Source organism: Artemia sp. Qi Xiang Cuo, chromosome 21, assembly GCF_049724085.1.
Source record: "Artemia sp. Qi Xiang Cuo chromosome 21, ASM4972408v1, whole genome shotgun sequence".
NCBI lineage: Eukaryota > Metazoa > Arthropoda > Branchiopoda > Anostraca > Artemiidae > Artemia > Artemia sp. Qi Xiang Cuo.
The window spans coordinates 31848704-31866339 of NC_142814.1; the positions used below are offsets into that span (position 1 = coordinate 31848704).

A 17636-nucleotide genomic window follows, 5' to 3' on the forward strand; every position below is an offset into this window, starting at 1 on the left:
AAGTGCATAAATTAAAGCCTAAAAAGAACAGAAAAAAGAACAGAAATGATGTCCCAAAGCAATTCAAGGAAAAGCAGCATAAGGAGCAAAATTGAGCCCTATGGTCAGTAAAAGACAGTAATGGAATAATTCAAACATCAAAACGAACAGAAATTACAACAAGTGCATAAATTAAAGCCTAAAAAGAACAGAAAAGAACAGAAATGATGTCCCAAAGCAATTCAAGGAAAAGCAGCATAAGGAGCAAAATTGAGCCCTATGGTCAGTAAAAGACAGTAATGGAATAATTCAAACATCAAAACGAACAGAAATTACAACAAGTGCATAAATTAAAGCCTAAAAAGAACAGAAAAGAACAGAAATGATGTCCCAAAGCAATTCAAGGAAAAGCAGCATAAGGAGCAAAATTGAGCCCTATGGTCAGTAAAAGACAGTAATGGAATAATTCAAACATCAAAACGAACAGAAATTACAACAAGTGCATAAATTAAAGCCTAAAAAGAACAGAAAAGAACAGAAATGATGTCCCAAAGAAATTCAAGGAAAAGCAGCATAAGGAGCAAAATTGAGCCCTATGGTCAGTAAAAGACAGTAATGGAATAATACAAACATCAAAACGAACAGAAATTACAACAAGTGCATAAATTAAAGCCTAAAAAGAACAGAAAAGAACAGAAATGATGTTCCAAAGCAATTCAAGGAAAAGCAGCATAAGGAGCAAAATTGAGCCCTATGGTCAGTAAAAGACAGTAATGGAATAATTCAAACATCAAAACGAACAGAAATTACAACAAGTGCATAAATTAAAGCCTAAAAAGAACAGAAAAAGAACAGAAATGATGTCCCAAAGCAATTCAAGGAAAAGCAGCATAAGGAGCAAAATTGAGCCCTATGGTCAGTAAAAGACAGTAATGGAATAATTCAAACATCAAAACGAACAGAAATTACAACAAGTGCATAAATTAAAGCCTAAAAAGAACAGAAAAAGAACAGAAATGATGTCCCAAAGCAATTCAAGGAAAAGCAGCATAAGGAGCAAAATTGAGCCCTATGGTCAGTAAAAGACAGTAATGGAATAATTCAAACATCAAAACGAACAGAAATTACAACAAGTGCATAAATTAAAGCCTAAAAAGAACAGAAAAGAACAGAAAAGAACAGAAATGATGTCCCAAAGCAATTCAAGGAAAAGCAGCATAAGGAGCAAAATTGAGCCCTATGGTCAGTAAAAGACAGTAATGGAATAATTCAAACATCAAAACGAACAGAAATTACAACAAGTGCATAAATTAGAGCCTAAAAAGAACAGAAAAGAACAGAAATGATGTCCCAAAGCAATTCAAGGAAAAGCAGCATAAGGAGCAAAATTGAGCCCTATGGTCAGTAAAAGACAGTAATGGAATAATTCAAACATCAAAACGAACAGAAATTACAACAAGTGCATAAATTAAAGCCTAAAAAGAACAGAAAAGAACAGAAATGATGTCCCAAAAGCTGCATTCAAGGAAAAGCAGCATAAGGAGCAAAATTGAGCCCTATGGTCAGTAAAAGACAGTAATGGAATAATTCAAACATCAAAACGAACAGAAATTACAACAAGTGCATAAATTAAAGCCTAAAAAGAACAGAAAAGAACAGAAATGATGTCCCCAAAGCAATTCAAGGAGAAAAGCAGCATAAGGAGCAAAATTGAGCCCTATGGTCAGTAAAAGACAGTAATGGAATAATTCAAACATCAAAACGAACTAGAAATTACAACAAGTGCATAAATTAAAGCCAAAAAAGAACAGAAAAGAACAGAAATGATGTCCCAAAGCAATTCAAGGAAAAGCAGCATAAGGAGCAAAATTGAGCCCTATGGTCAGTAAAAGACAGTAATGGAATAATTCAAACATCAAAACGAACAGAAATTACAACAAGTGCATAAATTAAAGCCTAAAAAGAACAGAAAAGAACAGAAATGATGTCCCAAAGCAATTCAGAGCAAAAGCAGCATACAAGGAGCAAAATTGAGCCCTATGGTCAGTAAAGAAGACAGTAATGGAATAATTCAAACATCAAAACGAACAGAAATTACAACAAGTGCATAAATTAAAGCCTAAAAAGAACAGAAAAGAACAGAAATGATGTCCCAAAGCAATTCAAGGAAAAGCAGCAAAATATAAACAAACTAGACTTATCAATGAAAGTGGGGCTGCCTACCTCTTAAGCCCTCAAAAAGCTAGATTGTCATTTCCTATCTGTTGAAAGCAATTTATATTTCGAATAGTGTCTTTTTTTGAATTTGTCAAAACATCAGTAAAAACAAGAAGAAAATCGCAAAATTGCTCAAAGCTACTGGAAAGAAAAAAACATTTCTTAGAATAATAACATTATTGACTTTTAATTTAACTTTACTATTTTAAATGACACTTTTATTCGCTAAGCCTTTTCTTTTTTTTATTCTACTTAATTCAAAATATAGGAACTTAAAGAATAAATAAAAATTTTAACAAATTCTGGTAATTCTTTAAGCAATCTGTTGAGTGTTTTAAAAGAATAATGGAATTGGCTAATCAATAAACATTTCAGCCAATAAAAAAGCCAGTTGATATGAAATCTAATTTATTGGATTGGCCAGTGTCATTTTGTGGTCCACCCCAATACAAGTTTTCCTTTTATGAAACGAGTGATTTTTTAGGATGTGTCTGAAAAAAGGACATTATTGATAAAGATTTACTGGCAACTAGAATAACAGTTGAAACTAGAGTCACTATTTAAAATATAATTATATATAAAAAAGGAATTCTCATTTGTTTGAGCAATATCTGAGGCTCGGAGTCATAGTATTAGTAGACAATTTTTGGGAGCCAATTAATAATGATGAAGGATTTTCAGCCCAAGTTCTTGCTATTTCAATTTCCGCTTCTATAGTGCATAGATAGACGTTAAAGTAAATGAATGGCTTGGATCATTCATAAGTTAAAACTATTTTTATCAATATGTGTGATTATAGTTGGGCTTGTGCAGTTTAGGTTAACCGCCATGATTCTGTAGAATAATACATAAAGACAGGACAAGAACTTACACACAGAAACCACTGTATGCAGAATATCCTTCTTTGCATTCGCAGATAGTTGTGTCGTAGTTGCAAGCCACTCCTGATCCTGAACATTCCGAAGATAGAGAGCAATTTTCACCAAGGCCTGAAAATAAAACATTTGATGGGATATCATGGTTGCAGCGGTAGCTGCAACCGAGTAGATAACGAACCACGACCAATAATAACCAAAAATCAAAAATCCCTTAAAAAAAATTGCAAGCAAGAAAATTATAATTTCCAGCTGATTCAGGAACAGTAACCAGTATCTAAGTTAATCTTAATAGTTAAATTTTATTTCGAAAGCAAGTTTATGGAAATATGGCGTCAGATCAAAACAAAAAGTGCACCATTGGGATTACCATGACCGAAAACTCTGGGAGCCATTTGCCCCCCCCCCCTAAAAATTCCCCTTGAAATTCCCACGAGAAATTCTACCCCGTAGACCCCCACCCGGAAAATTCCTCCGTTGCTAATTCCCCCACTTTTATTTAGATTTCGGAACGTGCCAAAGGCAAAACAACAAGTTTTGGTACATTCAACAAGCCAAATAAACCAAAGCTGGCAAAAGCTATAAAGCGACTTTCAGGAATTGGTACTATTTGGGGAAAAGCTTACTCTGACTTGCATTTACATCTTAGACGGGGGTGCTTTGCTTTACAGGATTCCTGCAAAAAAAAATCAGATGAATCCCCCATCGTTTCAGGCACTTTAAATGCTATACGATATATTTCTTGCAGTTAGCTAAAACAAGCATCATCATAAATCAGTCTTAGAAAAGAAAACACTACATTTTTGTTTAATAAGTAATCAAAGGGACCATAGTAAATTGAAACTGTGGCAAATTTTCTGTTTCGTTTCTGACCATTGATTCACAGCTCTGGGCTCATGTAGCCGTGGTTTTTCTTACACAAATCGGATCATGGGTAAATGGAGCAGTAAAAAAAAAAAGAAAGTTAATTATCAACTAGTTTCATCCCAAACTTCTTTGGAATCTACGTAATCCCTTTGGATGCTAATGTTGACTGGACAAAGAATCAAAACCATAAAGGACTCTTCAGTTAATATTCAGTCGTTGGCGGCCAACGCAGGAAATAAAAAAAAAACATCGCAGAGTATGCTGAGCAGCTCCGACTGAAAAAATCGTGATTGGATAAAAAGAGCTAGTAACCAATCATTATTGATAACCATCGAACGCCCTAATTCTCCTAGTCTTACGCAAGTGCTCAGAACGGAATTGATCTGTGGGATTTTGGATGTTTAAACTATGTTTGAAAATGTCTATGTCTATGTTTGAAAATGTACGGTAGAATCGGCCCAACAGAAGCAATAAAACAACTTAGTCTCTAGATTTCAACTGCTGATGGATATTGCGTTACTGGAGAGTTCCAGCATCCCCAAGCACCTGACATTCTGAGTAACAGCTAAAGTTGCCAAAACCTTGAGTCCGTATTACAAATTTTACTTCTCAATAAATTAAAATATATATATATATATATATATATATATATATATATATATATATATATATATATATATATATATATATATATATATATATATATATATATATATATATATATATATATATATATATATATATATATATATATATATATATATATATATATATATATATATATATATATATATATATATATATATATATATATATATATATATATATATATATATATATATATATATATATATATATATATATATAATACTCCCTGCTGCATGATCCGTCTGAAAGCATTTTTTATCATCTTTTTTATCTATTTGAAGATATTTTCAATGATGAAGAAAATTGATATAATTGAGATAAAACTATCTGGTTTTAAATAAGCACCAAAGTCAAACTTCGATCCCCGTTATGAACCCAACAGCATACCAGTATTCTCCGAGATTAGTTCAAAGGATCGCCTGAGAAATTAAAAATATGTTTATATTTCTTTTTTTTTATTTACCCCATCTCTCTGAAGAAAATTCTTTCATTCTCCCTTCTCTAAGGGTCAGAAAAGTGTTTACTTATTTGTGACTGTATATAGTTTGTCGTATGCGTTAGAGTACTAAAGATTCAAAAAGAAATACGAGAAAAAAAAATACTACAATCAATCCCAAGCATCTTGTGCTTCAATAAAAAAATAAAATATAATGAGGTATTTTCAACCGTTAGCTGAACTTGTACATTCTACTCATTTTGCTGCGAGAGCAAACTGGTTTTTCCAAAAATTCTTTGTTTTTTTCTCTTTTCCATGCCGCCCATTTTAGTCTCTTGCGAGAAAGTGATTTTGGTCCTACCTTTGCGGTTTTACGGATAGTTTCGAACTTAGTTCAAATTGAGAAATAGCATATTACATTTTGGAAAGCTGTGTAATTTCTGCCTGGGCCCGAAAAGGATGATTTTACTTTTATCAAGGGTCCGTCCGACCCCCCACCCATACCCATCTCATTTTCAACTTTTTTTGCAGAATGTAGGCATATTGCATATTGTTTGAACTGGAATTGCTTAGGAATCTTCTATTTGAATAACTGTAGGACCTAATCGAGCCCCTAACCTCTATCTCTTTCTTCACCATTAGATTTTAGTAAAACCTTAGGCATGTAGCGCCTTGCATGAACAAGAATTACGCTAGGATCTTCAATTAGTACTGAACAGAAGGTTCAAAGTGAGCCTTTGGTTCCTCCTCCTGCCCTCTCCCCACCCGTTTTTGTGGAAATATAGCCTTAAAATGCCTGGTTTGAAGTGGAGTCAGACAAGGATCTTCAATCAGTGTAACTGGGGAAAAAGAGTCAATCCTTGGCTCTTCTACGTCACTCTTCCTCCCACTGACAACTTCTCAGCAGAAAGGTGGACATGTTTTGCCTTAGTTGACCCGGAATCATGCAAGGATTTTTAAACAACCATGATTAAAGGACAAAGTGGCTCATTGCACAGTCTAATAGAATCAAAACCCTTCTCTTGTCCTCCTGTCAACTTTTTAGTAGAAAATTAAGTTACATTTTATCTTGTTGGGACTGGAATCACGCAATGGTTTAAGTATGCATAATTGAGGTAAAGAGAGGACCTTCAGACCCCATTTCTCGCTTTAATTTCTTTCCGAGAACTAAGGACCATCAGCTTTTTTTACCTTAAAAGTAGTCATTTTGTATCTTTCTTTAGGTAGGCTGGAAGTCATATATTTGGCACATTGTTTGAAACAGAATCACGCAAAAAACTTTAATGTGTAGCCAATTATTGGATGTATAAGATGTACCCTGGGCTCCTCTAAAATCTCATAGCCCCTATTTATGAATAATAGTACAACGTAGTGACTAATTTTGCAATTAGTGATAAAGCGTTTACGTGGTGATCATTCGGTGTGCGTGTAACTGAACCACCGTATAACTGAACCCCAAGCAACTAAACCCCTGTAACTGAACCACCGTGTAACTGAACCACCGTGCAACTGAGCCCCCGTATAACCGGACCCCCTGCAACTGAACCCTCGTGTAACTGAACCACCGGGCAACTGAACCCCATTTAACTAAACCCTTGTGTAACTAAACCCCCGTGTAACTGAGCCCCCGTTCAACTGAACCACCGTACAACTGAACCCTCGTGCAACTCAACCACCGTACTTACATTGGGTAAAACACTATAGGATGATTATGAACCATAGTTATTTAACTAATGTATAGTTATTTAACCTTTGAACTGTTTTAAATAAAATTTAGATTGGATGTATTTGCGGGAATAATAGGGTGGGGAATCTTCAGCTGACCAAAAGGCAATATGTTAATACTACTGCTTCTACTAGCATTAGTGCTATTACTAATAATACTACTACTAAGACTGTTACTGGGACTACCATTACAGCTGTGCCTAACGGTAATGAACGGTGTAAAGGTGAAATTTTCAGGGAATATTGAGGGCGGAAGGTAAACTGAATCGCATCACTCCATCTGTATACAGGTTGCCAAAGGGCGCATCAGCAATATCCTTGGGACAGTTTGGTGTGTTGAAGAAAATAAAAGGGACTATGTGCATACTGCTACTAATTCTGCTACTGCTAATACGCAAGCTAAGGGTATTAAGGTGAAGCTGTCAAGGAATATTTTGGCGGATATTGAACTGAATCAAATTGACTATGATTATGCACATTCTCAAAAGGGTTACACTGAAATATCTCAAGAACGGCTTCGATTAATAAGTTAGACCTTTCAGGATAAGTTGTGGGTGGTGGACTTCAAGCTAGCCAGAAGGCTCCATGTACATGCTACTAATATTACTACTACGATTACTGTAACTAATAACGCTAAGAGTATTAAAGTGAAACTTTTAAGGAACGTTTAGAGGATGTTTTAATTTAAAAAAATATTATTTGCGCGAAGATTTTCGAAAGGGCATAAAAGCAATGTCGGTACTTGTCAATTAGCTGGAACCCAAGCGATATATTATATAGGGAAGATGCTTAAGAATGTAGTCAAACGGGTTTCTTTCAATAGAGAATTGGATTGCAGACCGTGGTTTGTCACTGCGTTTACAATGTTTAAACTTTTGTTTTTTGGGTTTAGGGGGAAAAAAGGTACCTAGGTTAGGTTGCGTATTTAATATATGCTATGCTTTATCCTTCACCCCTAATGTTCAAATATACAGCCGGAATTTGTTTCTAAACAATTATATTTTCATCCTATTTTGTTTTATTTCATTAGCATTAACCAAACTTCAGTTCTTGCGTAGGTTCCAGCTCAATGGCATGTACTGCGATAAAAAAAAAGGGTCAAAAGTTATTAAAACTTCGGGGTCGACACAACCCTCCGCGGCCCAGGGAAAAGCGTTGGAAGTTATACTCTGGAGATATATATGGTTCTTATAGAAAGGATACTCGTATAAACTTCAGAGAGGGTTCATTTGATTGAAAATAGAAAGTTCTAGTTCACTTTTAAAGAGTCAAAAGAGAACGAAGGTTAATTAGAAACCTCCCAAGCCCTTTTTCCCCAAACCCATCCGATAAAAATTTCGAGATAGCCATTTTGTTGAAAATAGTTGAAACATCAGATAATAAAAACTCCGAAGTTGCCACAAACCTATTTTTTCACTTTGATTTTGTTACTTTGATACCAGTTTTGGTACTTTGATGAATATTTGATTTTTTTAAAGTTTGTTTTGAAATAAGGATTTTTAAAAACTTGAAACTTTTTGCAATCAAAAACGAACAAAAATAATAAAAAAAAAATTCTGAAAAATAAGTTTTTCAAAGAAAAGTAAAGGCCATTTTAAACTTAAGCTCAGCAGATACAAATACCTTTTAAAATTAAAACTCAAAACGACCAGAAATTACTATTAAAGAATAAATGAAACCCAAAACGAACAGAAACTAAATAAACAATCATAGCAAAACATACAATAAGTAATAATATAAATCAATAAATAGATCTTAAAGCGAGTAATGCTTAGATTGAATTTGAAAATCAAGCTTAAAGCGAAAAAAACATTTTCCTATTGAAGTATAAATGAAACTTAAAACGAACAGAAATTAAATAAGCAATCAATGCAAACAAACACACAATAGATATTAATGTAAATTAATATATTTTACAATAATGCAAAATTAATATATAATATAAATTAATATAAATCTTAAAACGAGTGAAACTTAAATTGAATATATACAAATCAAGCTTGAAACGAACAAAAATCACTACAAACAAGAGTTTGGGTATGACCTCCTTCTCTCACTGTAAAAGTCTAAAACCTACTGCGTCATTGGCGCTTTACTAAAAACTATATGCGTCTTGAACGGTCTTGGAAAGTATAAACAACATCAAATTGAATATTTGATGTACAATGATATTAATTGTTGAAAGATCAATCAGTTGAAGAATTTATTTCTCTGTAATTTTATTTTTATTTTCAATGCTTTAAGAACTGGAAACGAAAATTTTTATAATATAATTCATTTTCAGTTAAGCGCCAATGACGCAGTAGGCTTTTGGTTTTTATTTACAGTTAAGAAAGGAGGCAGCATCCAAACACTTGTTTGTAGTGAAACTATATTCGTCTTGAGCAACTTTAAAAAGATCTAATAAATTAAACTGAATATTTGATGTATATTGATATTAATTGCTGAAAGCTCATCAGTTCAAAATGTCACTATAATTTTAATGTTTATTTTAATATTAAGTACAATAGAAAATATTTGTCATAAAATTGGTTTTCAGTAAAGCGCCAATGACGCACTAGGTTTTAGACTTTTACAGTGAGAGAAGGAGGTAATACTCAAACTCTTTTTTTCAGCGATTTTTGTTCGTTTCAAGCTTGATTTGCATATTTAATTTAAGTTTCACTCGTTTTAAGATTTATATATTAATTTACATTAATATCTATATTAAGTTAGTTTTTACATTGCTCGTTTCTTTAATTTCTGTTCTTTTTCCGTTTCATTTTCGATTCAATAGGAAAATATTTTTTTGTTTTAAGCTTGATTTTCATAGTCAATCTAAGTATTACTCACTTCAAGTTCCATTTATTCATTTATATTATTACTGGTTGTATGTTTTTGCTATGATTGTTTATTTAATTTCTGTTCGTTTTGGGTTTCATTCTTTAATAATAATTTCTGGTCGTTTTAAGTTTGAATTTTAAAAGGTGTTTGTATCTACTGAGCTTAGGTTTAAAATGGCCTTTATTTTTCTTTGAAAAAGTTATTTTTCGGAAAGTTTTTTTTAATTAATTTAGATAACAATTACCCGCTTACGGGTCTCCATTACGGCATTAATTCGACTGTCTATAGCCGCTGTGTACTATTAAGCGAAACAGTACCGTAGTTTCTTATCATTTTTGGGTTTGAATTATGATAGGAATTTATTTATGCTAGTCTTTGGTTCAATGTGGCTCTTTATTTTTATTTGAAAAATTATTTTTCGAAAGAATCTTTTTGATTAATTTAAAGAAAGTGCAACAAAAAGTGATCTTTTTTGTTATCTAAATTCTCAAAGTTCCGATATTTTCAGCACAGATTTTTATTACTCATTGTTCAGGAAAGGCCTGATAAAACAACGTAAGAAAAAAAAAATAAAATCAAACCAAAAGTTCCCAAACACGAAGAGAAAGTAGCTTTTGTGTCGGCTCCACCGAAGTGGGTAATTAACCTTTTTCAAACCAAACGATAAACAACTACAAGCGTAGAAAATACCACAAAATGAAAACAACAAAATAAAAAAAAGTGGTAAAAAACAATTACAGTATGCAGACGGTGAGATAAAAAAAAAAATCAAACCAAAAGTTCCCAAACACGAAGAGAAAGTAGCTTTTGTGTCGGCTCCATCGAAGCGGGTAATTAACCTTTTTCAAACCAAACGATAAACAACTACAAGCGTAGGAAATACCACAAAATGAAAACAACAAAATAAGCAAAGTGGTAAAAAACAATTACAGTATGCAGACGGTGAGAGCCGCCGGTTACCCCCCACCCCCCGCAAAAAACATCCCTTAAGGAAAATTCCCCGCGGAAAATAACACCTCAAAGAAAATACCCCCTCTCCCAGAAAATAGCTATCCGTGAAAATCTCCCCCCTCCCCAAAAAAAAACCTCTTGCGGTTTGTTAGTCTCCATTCCCTTTCGTCTTATAAAAAAAGACTAGAAATGCCTGGGGATTATCAAACAATTTCTACCTCCATCCTCCTGTCGTCTCTCCCTAAGAGCTAATTCTGTATTTATTTGAAGGCTCAATGAGAGCTGAGATGTTTTGGCATCAAAATGCATCCTTTGAGGTATCTCCCTCTCTTTCCAGCTACAAAACAATCAGATAACCCCATTGCAGAAGTTTCAGTTCCTTTTTAAGTTTTTTTTATTTGTCTACTGCTTTCAGATAGTATTTGTCATTGGGAAACATACGGAAATTTTTTGTGTGGGGGTTTGCTGGAAGATCTTTCATGAGAAGAAAGTATTTGCACGGAGGGGCGGGGGGGGCAAGATTTACACATAGATTCCTCTTTTCCAATTCCCTTAGAACTTCTCAATTAAACTAAAAAATAACACGAGATTTTTAAATTTTGAAAACCATATTTTCCGCAAGGGGGGTATTTTACAGGTGATGGGGTTTCCGTGGGTGGAGGAGGGAAAATTTTCCGCGGGGAGGGGGGTAAACGCTTAGACGCGTAGAAAGTGACAGGGTGAAGGGAACCCCCATTAATAGACGTAAGAAAGAGAAATAAATCTGGATTTAAGAGTTTATGACGTCCGATTTTCGTTGTTTTTGTGACAACAAAACAGAGCATTATTATAAATCCTCTTGACAGTAATTTGTATAAAGACTTTAAAAAGCAAAGAATTCCAATAAAGTTGAACACGTAAAGATTCTGACTTGTGTTTTACCCAATGTAAGTACGGTGGTTGAGTTGCACGAGGGTTCAGTTACACGAGGGTTCAGTTTGATGGTGGTTCATTTGCACGGTGGTTCAGTTGCACGGTGGTTCAGTTTTACGGTGGTTCACTTGCGCGGGGGCTCAGTTACATGGTGGTTCACTTACAAGGGGGTTTAGTTAAATAGGGTTGAGTTGCACTGGGGTTGAGTTGCACGAGGGTTCAGTTAAAGGGGGTTCAGTTGCATGAGGGTTCCGTAGCACGAGTGTTAAGTTGCACGGGGGTTCAGTTGGACGGGGGTTCAGTTGTACGTTGGTTCAGTTGCACGGTGGTTCAGTTGCACGGTTGTTCAGTTACAGGGGTTCAGTTGTTTGGGGTTCAGTTGGACGGTGATTCAGTTACAATGGAACCGATCGTTCAATGACAGACAGAATCAAATTGGTCATACCATCGAAAATATCGATAATACATAATAGGCGTGATGCTTTGAGGTAAATATACCGTCGCTTTGGCTTGCACATGCTATATTTATTTAATAAGAGCCTTATGTTCTGGACCTGTAATAAAGCCTTAGTGTTTCTACTTGATGCGTCTTAAAAATCAACACATTGATTTCGTGTCGGAGAATAGAGAATGAATTCAATTTAAAACAAAAAATAACTTTGAAAGATTATCTTCAATAAACGTCCTATCATTTTTTTTTTCCAGAAAAAAATCGTCCTAAGTCATGACACTTAAAAAGTGCAAAGGGATCGACAATTAATGAGTGTAATTGATTGCTAAGATGCTAAATAAAAACGAAGTCTTGCAGCAATTTCCAGTGAAGCTAATTAAAGGTTGTCGAAGACTATGCTGTTCAAGCAATTTAAGTCTAGTTGTAAATTTTATCCTCATTCCTCATCCAGTTAGGCCAGGTGCATTTGTTTAAGTAAGATATCAGAAACAATAGAAAGTTTACAATTATACAGCTTTTTATATGTTGTCAGCATTAGCCACTTTAGAACAAAATTGCCTAACTCCGTTTATTTTTATTTTTTTGGCATAATTTTCCTAACAATGGATTTTCTATATCCAATTCTGGCATAACTTGGAAAAAGTGTCTTCTGACTTCGGATTTCAGTATGTTTAAACACACTTCTCCATATTTGTTTTTTTTTTTACTTACCTGGACAGAGCACACATTTATCTTCTGATCGACAGTAGTTATAGCCACAATCACAAAAATTCGTATCATTGCATATTGTGTGGTCCAGCATGGCAATACATTCACTGCTTCCATCGCAGTATTCCCCTAATGATGAACCTAAAATGTATGCTAAGTACAAACGAGTACCTATTAAGGAAAGAGACCTCCACTTTTTTTATTGTTTTGGGACAGAACTACGGGAATCAGGGAAGCTAAAGCAAGCTCCACCAGCTATTATCCTTATCTACTATTGCTAAACGCTCTCTGGTATAACTTGAAAATATAAAAATATATTTATTTGGGTACAGTCAATCAATCACAAGTAAATTATGTTAGAAAATTATCTACCCTTCCACCAACTAAGGAACTTTGGCAAAACGACTTTGATAAATCAGCCCGTCAAGAAATCTGAATTCAATAATATAGATAGCAAAAACTGGTGAAAAATCTTCTTTTAGGTATCTCTCCTATCCTTACCCTTTCCAAGAACCAAAATCGGAAGTTATCGAAACTCAAGTATTCCTCGAACTATAAGTAGTATTATTTGTCTGGCGTAAACCTTGAAGGAAAAAGTTCATGACCGCCGAAAATAGTAGAAACTTCAAATACAAGCGGCCTATTACTTTAAGTGGTGTACTGTCCCGCCAAAACCAAATTCATAGATGGTGTTATTGTTAACTACAATTATAGGAGGTGGCATGTTTTCCTTTCCAACGACACATTTCTTAGCTTCCAGGCAGTGTTCAATTGATTTTATGAAATTTGTCTTTGATGTAAGAATCGAACGTGAGACCAATGGTTTCCTATGGTAAAAGAACGACACGTTACTCGACTGGGACAACAAGTCATTGCAAATATTACTTTTTTAGAAATATATTCTAAGGCAATCCATGTATTGCTTCCGGGACGTTTGCCAACTGATGTTAAGCATCACTAGATCGTAACAAGTTATTTGCGCAGTCGATTTCTCAATTGGATCAGTGATCTGTTTCCGGGCATTATTTTTGGTATCATTCCGAGGATATAAATATTTCTGTGATTTGAGATGGATGCTGGTCAGATCTATCCTTTTAAGTGGTTAATGAAACATGTTTTGTTCTCCAAAAATTGTAATATGTCCGGTCACACTCATTGAGTTTATATTAAAACTATGTTAAATGTGTTTGTATACCATATATCATCTTTGGCGTTTAAAAACCCCCCTTCCTACTGCTTATTCTTGAGCTTTTGAATTCAATCTGTGGAGTGCTTTTGCAATTGGACCTTCAGGGGATGGTAAAGAGCAATACGAAAACTAAAAAGTGCATAAAAACTACCTTCGGGTACTCTATGCTTGGTCGTTGATAATACTTGGTTGATTATTTGTTTTCAATCATTATTATTGATTGTGCAGTAGAAGTATAAATACATAAGTCTTTTTTAAAAAAGTAAAGATGAATATTTCGAGAAAGTATGTCTACATGATAGAGTTTTCGCAGCATTGAATGCTGACAAGGAAAGATATTTGAATTGCGAAACAGGCACTCATGGTGACATCATTGAAAACGTATGCGAGTGTTGTTGTGACAGTGAGAGATTGAATTTCTTTGGAGTTTCGAAAAAATTCAATGGTCATAGTTTTGTTTATGCCAGAGTCAAATTCCAGAGATGATAGTGCTCAAAGATAAAAAGAGCCTAAACTAAAAGTTGATGACAATGGTCACCTTGGTTCAGTTTGCGGACAGAGCATTACCTCATGATAAATCATGTCAATGTCTTTGTTGTATTACCATTCAAAAGAACGTATAAGCAAAACGAGCCTACTCCAGCATCAATGTCAAAAATCATATCAGGTCTAAGTGTCGGAATTGTAACCTGTGTAAAAACAATGTGATAATATACAGGGTAATCGAGAGCAAAACTAAAAGGGCATGGAAAGACAACATCCCCATGGAAATTAAAGGCAATTCAATGAAAAGCAAAATATCACTGAACGTTAATAGTATCACTGGTAGTTTACCATCAGACACCATCATTGAACAGAATAGTATCAATGATGAAAAAGCAATGACATTAATGACAATTCTAAGAAAAGCAAAGAATCGGTGAATGTTGCTAGTGTAATCAACAGCTTATCATCAGATAAGTCATTGAACACAATAATATCAATGATGAGATGTATGATGCTATTGTAGCTGAAACCATGTTAAAAGTCGTATATGACACCGAAATGAAGTAAGTGCCCTGTTACTTTATGAACATATTTTTGGAACAAATTCAAACATTTAAAGTTTTTATATGATCATTTTAATATCATGTAACATTGTATATGCCATTATTTCAATTAAAATATTTTATGCATTACTTTATTTGGTCTCCATTAATTTTAGGATACATGAGCAAATCGAATGTTTAGAATGTTTATAAACATCACCATAGAAATTAATGACAATTCTAAAAAAATCAAAGCATCGGTAAATGTTCCTAGTATCATCGACAATGTACCATCAGATACAGTCAATGAACCCAATTAAGAAATGGTTCTGCGAAGTGAATATTCTTAGAAGGGTACCATTAGACAATACTTGTTTTTTTTATTGTTCGTGAAATCAAATACTTTGCTCAAATCCATACTACCGAAATCTATTAATTTACAGTCTTAGATGATGCCGCTTTTGTTTTCCTGTCCATGTGCTACCATATTCTTGTTTTTGACTAAAGGTATTGATGTTAACACAAGTGATTTTTCACCTAAGTTACATTACGTTAACTGATTCTGACTTAGGCTATTTAATGAGTAAAAGTATATTTGTATACAATAAATTTCAACTACTTGGTAAATTCCACATCTTTTAGTTGGTGACTGAGCATCAGAAATTAAGAAAAATCCCTTTTGCACATAACACACTCAGCTACTTGGTAAATTCCAAATCTTTTAATTAGTGATTGAGAATAAAAAATTTATCAAAAAAACACTTTTAAATAGAACAAACTCAGCTGCTTGGTAATTTCCAGATATTTTAATTGGTGACTGAATATCGAAAATTAATAAAAAAGCCCCTTTGCATTGAACAAACTCAGCTACATGGTAAATTCCAAGTCTTTTAATTGGTGACTGAGTATAAGAAATTAATAAAAAAAAAACATTTGCAGAGAACAAACTCAGTCGCATGATAAATTCCAAGTCACTTAACTGATGACTGAGTATAAGAAATTAATAAGAAAATAATTTTGCATAGTACAATTTAACTACTTGGTAAATGCCAAATCTTTTAATCGGTGACTGAGTATCAAAAATTAATAAAAAAAAGTAACAAACTAAGCTAGTTGATAAATTCCAAGTCTTTCAATTGATGACTGAGTATCAAAAATTAATAAAAAACAATCTCAGCTACTTGGTAAATTCCAAGTCTTTTAATTGATGACTAAGAATCAAAAATTAATAAATTAATAAAAAAAAACACTTCTGCACACAACAAACTCAGCTAATTGGTAAATTCCAAATCTTTTAATTGGTGATTAAGAATCAAAAATTAATAAAAAAAGCACTTTTGTATAGAACAAACCTACTACTACTACTACTACTACTACTAACAACTTACCGCAGCACCAAGCCGCCCGAGGCCAACAAAGCTGCGCCTGTTCCTCCTCCATCCCAATCTATTTAAAGCCTCTCTTTTTACACCCGCACACGAAGTTCCCATTTCCTTTAAATCTTTCTTTGTGACGTCCTCCCACCCCAGACGAGGACGACCTGCTTTCCATTTAGCCCTAGACGGTTGGACGAAAAGAACAAGCTTCGGCAATCTGTAATGCTTCATCCGCACAATGTGCCCTAGCCACCTCAACCTTTCTTCCATTATAGCCCTAGAGAGCGGTATTGAACCACATTTTTGGTATAGCCTATTGTTGGAAATATGGTCAGTCACCCGTGTACCCAGAACAATCCTTAAGCAATTTCTCTGGTAAACATCGAACGAATCTTCGTCCGCTTTTCGGAGCACCCATGCTTCAGAGTCATATTTGACCACTGTCATCACTGTAGGTTCCAGTATTGTAATCTTGGTTTGCATACTTATCTTCTTTTTTTCCCAAACTTTTTTTTAACTGTGAAAAAACACCCTGAGCCTTAGCTATTCTAATTTTGACATCTTTACTGCTCCAACCATCTTTACTAATAATACTACGAAGGTAAGTGAAGCTGTCCACCTGATCAATCATTTCATTACTCAACTTCACCTTTTCATCTTCACTTATTCCTACCCTTAGTGACTTAGTCTTCTTAACATTAATTTTCAAACCTATTCTTGCACCATGAACCCGCAAAACCCCTAAAACTTGATTCATTTTGCTCACACTTTCATCTAAGATGCTTAAATCATCAGCATAATCTAAATCCAGGAGACTTTTTCCTCTCCATTTTATTCTGTGGCCTCCCATTGCCTTTCCTGTGCTCCTTAAGACAAAGTCCATCAAAATAATCTATATAAAGGGGAATAGAGCACAACCCTGCTTAACTCCTGATTCAATACAAAACCAGCTGCTTACCTCATTTCCTACCTTAACCGCAGTAGTGCTATTCTCATACATAGCACTAATCACTTTAATGTGTTTGTCTGGTATACCATACAAGGATAAAACCTTTACTAAAGCACTTCTATCAACAGAATTGAACGCTTGCTCATAATCTATAAAACTGGGGACCAAAGGTGTTTGAAAATTCAGGCACTTCTCAATTATTAATCTAAGAGTGAAAATTAGGTCGACACATCCTCTACCTTTTCTAAAACCACACTGTTCTTCTCTTAAAACTTTGTCTACGGCATCTCTCAGTCTAAAAAGTATCATAGTACTAAGCAATTTACTACCTACAGAGACCAGACTAATCCCTCGATAACTACTACACTCACTTTTATCACCTTTCTTATAAAGTGGCTTAATTAAAGTTTTCCTAAAATCGTTAGTTACTTCCCCTTTTCCAAAAATCGTATTCATAATCTTCAGTAACTTATTTCTAACCTCAGAGCCACCATATTTAAGA

At 34.2% G+C, this 17636-nt stretch overlaps 1 protein-coding gene across 1 annotated transcript in view; it reads right to left on the minus strand.

Annotated features, from left to right (window-relative positions):
* Window positions 1-3063: 3063 nt before the first annotated feature.
* Window positions 3064-17636, minus strand: part of LOC148939452 (uncharacterized) — a 50411-nt gene continuing 35838 nt past the window's right edge. Inside the window, exons 4-5 of the mRNA XM_089106878.1 lie at window positions 12596-12733; window positions 3064-3185 (exon numbers count right to left, since the gene is read on the minus strand). Of these exons, the coding sequence (XP_088963004.1) occupies window positions 3064-3185; window positions 12596-12733 (260 nt within the window). The remainder of the gene's footprint in view (window positions 3186-12595; window positions 12734-17636) is intronic.